The sequence below is a fragment of the Ricinus communis genome, chromosome 8, assembly GCF_019578655.1.
Source record: "Ricinus communis isolate WT05 ecotype wild-type chromosome 8, ASM1957865v1, whole genome shotgun sequence".
Classification (NCBI taxonomy): domain Eukaryota; kingdom Viridiplantae; phylum Streptophyta; class Magnoliopsida; order Malpighiales; family Euphorbiaceae; genus Ricinus; species Ricinus communis.
In genome coordinates this window covers 9,732,609-9,737,122 of record NC_063263.1, presented here as the reverse complement: position 1 = coordinate 9,737,122, position 4,514 = coordinate 9,732,609, and the positions used below count along the sequence as shown (strand labels likewise).

At 38.1% G+C, this 4,514-nt stretch overlaps 1 protein-coding gene across 1 annotated transcript; it reads left to right on the top strand.

The window, feature by feature from the left end:
• Positions 1–4,356, top strand: LOC8271340 (ABC transporter F family member 4). Its single transcript, XM_002517481.4, has 2 exons — positions 1–294; positions 1,869–4,356. Exon 2 carries the CDS (start codon positions 1,882–1,884, stop codon positions 4,063–4,065), a length of 2,184 nt encoding a protein of 727 aa, XP_002517527.2. The 5' UTR covers positions 1–294; positions 1,869–1,881; the 3' UTR covers positions 4,066–4,356.
• Positions 4,357–4,514: the final 158 nt, after the last annotated feature.

The window sequence follows — 4,514 nt, the reverse complement described above, 5'->3', positions numbered from 1 at the left end:
AAAACACCAAATTTTAACTTTAGGGTTTCAAAAATTTCTCCGCCTCACCGTTTCTTCTGTCGATCTCATAGCCACCGCCTCTTTCTCCCCTATATTGCTATCATCGTTGCCTTCATTGAAGACCAGTCGGAGTCCACTAGCTATTTCGACCGACATACCAGTTCGATCACAGGAGAGTTGTGGGTTTTCGATTTCTAGCAACTACGAATTTGTGATTGACGAAACAATTTCAATTTATGGTCTGCGAAAACCAATGATCTCAAGGAATTTGGATTTACTTTGAACCATCAAAAGGTATTTATATCAATTGGCTGTGTTGTTGATGATAATGGATCTTTCTTTTTCTATTATATTTGCAATATAATATCGTTTCTCTTGTATTTTCTGGGTGTGATGCGGACAAGAAAAACATCAAGAAAACAAGAGAGTTTTTATTTTATTTTAAGTCTGATTTAAGAGTTTAAGTTGGTTTAGTATTTCATAAATAGTATTAGTTTATAATTTTCAATAAATAAAGATTTCCTGCAAATTGCTGCTCAAGAATTGTGCGGTTCAATTCTCCTTAGGTGTGACTCTTAAACCTTTCAAGTTTTGACTCTTATGGAAGTTTTCTTATGCTTTTCTTTTTTTTTTTTTTTCCTTTTTTTTTTCTAGATCTGAATTTCTCACAAATGAGACCTGGAAATCAGATTTTGTGTAGAACAAGTTATCTAAGTTTGTCCTATATCGGGGGTTATGACCGACCAAGGGAGATGGACCAAATCTAAATTTTCTATGTCATATTTTTTAAAACAAAATTATTAGAAAAATAATTATAAGGACACAGATCTTGTTAACTTTTGGACCTCTGCTTCTAAACTATAATAATAGTAATAATAATAATAATAATAATAATAATTCTTCTAGAGTACACAAGGACAATATTTAGATTTCAATGACTACTTGTATAGTAGTTGAGATAAGTTAGCCAGTTTTTCATGCAATCCTTAGACCAATAGATACATCATGTTGTCCCAGATAATTCACAGAATATTTTACTTAATTCTGGTTATGAAGTTAGGCTAACATCTGATACTGGTAACGTTTAGAGAGTTTTGATAAGATGGAGGAATTATGGTCCTTACACACCAATGAGGAATTACAAAGACATAAACCTTCTATCCTTTTTAAAGCAACATTCAAAATTTTGGAATTTAGATGAGAAAAGAACACGTAACTCTTTTATATGTATAGTTTCGTGGACATTTTTGAAGAGTTAATCTAGACATAGGCCATATATTTTTCTACACAAACGTGGACATTTTTGAAGAGTTAATCTAGACATAGGCCACATATTCTTCTTGAAAATAGAATATGTATCTCTTGCTGTCTCTCCTTTATTTAGTGTTTTCGATTAATTATTAGTAATGGGATATGTTTTATCTTCACCTGTTGATTTATAGCATCATGTTGTGGACCAAGAAGTAAAGAAGATTTAAATTATTCTGGTCGGAATTGCTAGATTAATTTAATTCGTATAATTTGAAGCATGAATCGATTACCATTTAGGGCATAAAATTTCATATGTATTGATGCCTCTGCTGATTTTCTTGCTCTCTTGAGTCTACTGCTGCTATGATAATTTCCTGCCATCTGTTGTGGCTTTCTTGGAGTATGCTGCTGCTGTTTATGGTTTTTGCTGGTTTTTATCTGCTGTGTTTTCTTTTCCACCATTTCTATTTTCTAATACTTTTTTCTACGTATCCTGGTTTTGCTGCTACTTATGTGTTTCTGCTGCTGCTTTCCATTTATGTTTTCCCATTGACAATTTTAATACAGAAAAGTGGAGTCTCAGATTTCTAATATGCAATACTAATATGTTTTTGCAGTGCAATTTCTAGAATGGGAAAAAAGAAAACAGAAGATGGTGGTGGAGCCACTAAAGCTAAGCCAAGCAACAAAGAAGGAAAGAAAGAGAAAGTTTCTATTGCACCCTTGCTTATTGGTGCAGAGGAAAAGCCTGAGAAGCCAAAAAAGGGATCAACCTCTTCCTCTGGCACTACCAAGACAATGGCTTCCAAATTATCGTCTTATATTGATGGGATTGATCTCCCTCCTGAGGAAGAAGAAGATGATGACGCTTCTGATTATATGGAGCAACAGCAGGCTGGTGGAAGGAAACAGTCGAATGGGCAGCAAAGGAATCAAGGAAAGCCACTTGATACTTCTGTAACAGACAAAGAACTCAAGAAACGAGAAAAGAAAGACATGCTTGCTGCGCAGGCTTTAGAGCAGGCTAAGAGGGAGGCCCTTAAGGATGACCATGACGCTTTCACTGTTGTTATTGGTAGCCGGGCTTCAGTTCTTGAAGGTGAAGATGATGCAGATGCTAATGTTAAAGACATAACAATAGAAAATTTCTCTGTGGCGGCAAGGGGAAAGGAACTCTTAAAAAATGCATCAGTGAAGATATCTCATGGAAAGAGATATGGCTTGGTTGGTCCTAATGGAAAGGGTAAATCTACATTGTTGAAGCTTCTGGCTTGGAGGAAGATTCCTGTACCTAAAAATATTGATGTGCTGCTGGTTGAACAAGAGGTCGTAGGTGATGATAAAACTGCTCTTGAAGCTGTTGTTGCAGCTAATGAAGAGCTTCTTAAGGTTCGGCAAGAAGTTGCATCTTTACAAAATTCAACCTCCGCTGCTGATGATGAAAATGGTGACGATTTAGATGGAGATGATGTAGGAGAGAAGCTTGCTGAATTGTATGAGAATTTGCAGATCTTGGGGTCAGACGCTGCCGAGGCTCAGGCATCTAAGATTTTGGCTGGGTTGGGTTTCACCAAGGACATGCAGAGCCGTCCTACCAGGTCATTTAGTGGTGGCTGGAGGATGAGAATCTCATTGGCTAGGGCACTTTTTGTGCAGCCGACTCTACTACTGTTGGATGAACCCACTAACCATCTTGACCTCAGGGCTGTACTTTGGCTAGAGGAGTACCTTTGCAGGTGGAAGAAAACTCTTGTTGTAGTTTCTCATGATAGAGATTTTCTTAACACTGTATGCAATGAAATTATCCATCTTCATGACTTGAAGCTTCATATCTACCGTGGGAATTTTGATGATTTTGAAAGTGGTTATGAGCAGCGCCGCAAAGAGATGAACAAGAAGTTTGAAATTTATGATAAGCAGGTGAAAGCTGCTAAAAGATCAGGAAACCGTGCTCAGCAAGAAAAGGTTAAAGACCGTGCAAAATTTGCTGCTGCCAAGGAAGCATCAAAGAACAAGGCAAAGGGCAAGGCTGATGAAGATGAACCCCTGCCAGAGGCACCCAAGAAATGGAAAGATTATAGCGTGGAGTTCCACTTCCCTGAACCTACAGAGCTGACACCGCCACTTTTACAGCTGATTGAAGTCAGCTTTAGTTATCCCAACCGGGAGGATTTCAGGCTGTCAAATGTTGATGTGGGGATTGATATGGGAACTCGTGTTGCCATTGTTGGGCCCAATGGAGCCGGAAAATCTACTTTACTTAATCTTCTTGCTGGTGATTTGGTTCCTACTGAGGGCGAAGTAAGAAGAAGTCAGAAGTTGCGCATTGGGAGGTATTCACAGCATTTTGTGGACCTCTTGACAATGGATGAAACACCTGTTCAATATCTTCTTCGACTTCATCCAGATCAAGAGGGACTTAGCAAGCAGGAGGCTGTCCGCGCAAAGCTTGGAAAGTTTGGACTACCTAGCCATAATCATCTCACTCCTATTGCAAAGCTATCAGGAGGGCAGAAAGCACGGGTTGTGTTCACATCTATTTCTATGTCAAAGCCACACATATTGATGTTGGATGAACCGACGAATCATTTGGACATGCAGAGTATTGATGCATTGGCTGATGCACTAGATGAGTTCACTGGCGGAGTTGTCTTGGTCAGTCATGATTCTAGGCTTATATCTCGTGTTTGTGAGGATGAAGAAAGGAGTGAAATCTGGGTGGTAGAAAATGGAACTGTAATGAATTTCCCAGGCACTTTTGAGGAGTACAAGGAAGAACTACAAAGGGAAATTAAAGCAGAGGTTGATGATTGATGCTGCTTGCATAGCTCAATCGCTTATTGTTCCAGTTGCATGAAATAGTTAGCCAACTTCTTGTTATGTTGTTTGCTCGTATAGCTGCATCAACATAGGTACATCTTATCCTTTTTTCAAACAGAAATCTTATTTATCCCTTATGTTATTGATATTGAGTGTATCCTATTATATTGCGGGCATTTGTTAAATATAGAGAATAATTGGTTTATAAACTGTCCACTTGATTGCTGTGTTCATGCAAGTGGGTTAGAATTTCAATTTTTCAGCAAATGGACTTCACTTTCTTTATGCACTGCTGCCACTTCTATTCATCATAACATAGAACTGTGCTATTCTTTCTTCCTATTTGTGATCGGATAGAGTTGCCCACTTGATTGATTGAAAATATATTTGGCATAAGTTCTTTTTTGGCAACGGTTGGGAACATATGTCTTTTAGGCTCTCGA

Bases quoted from the DNA above. Each gene is read 5' to 3' on its own strand.
- LOC8271340 (XM_002517481.4), top strand. From the start codon at position 1,882: ATGGGAAAAAAGAAAACAGAAGATGGTGGTGGAGCCACTAAAGCTAAG.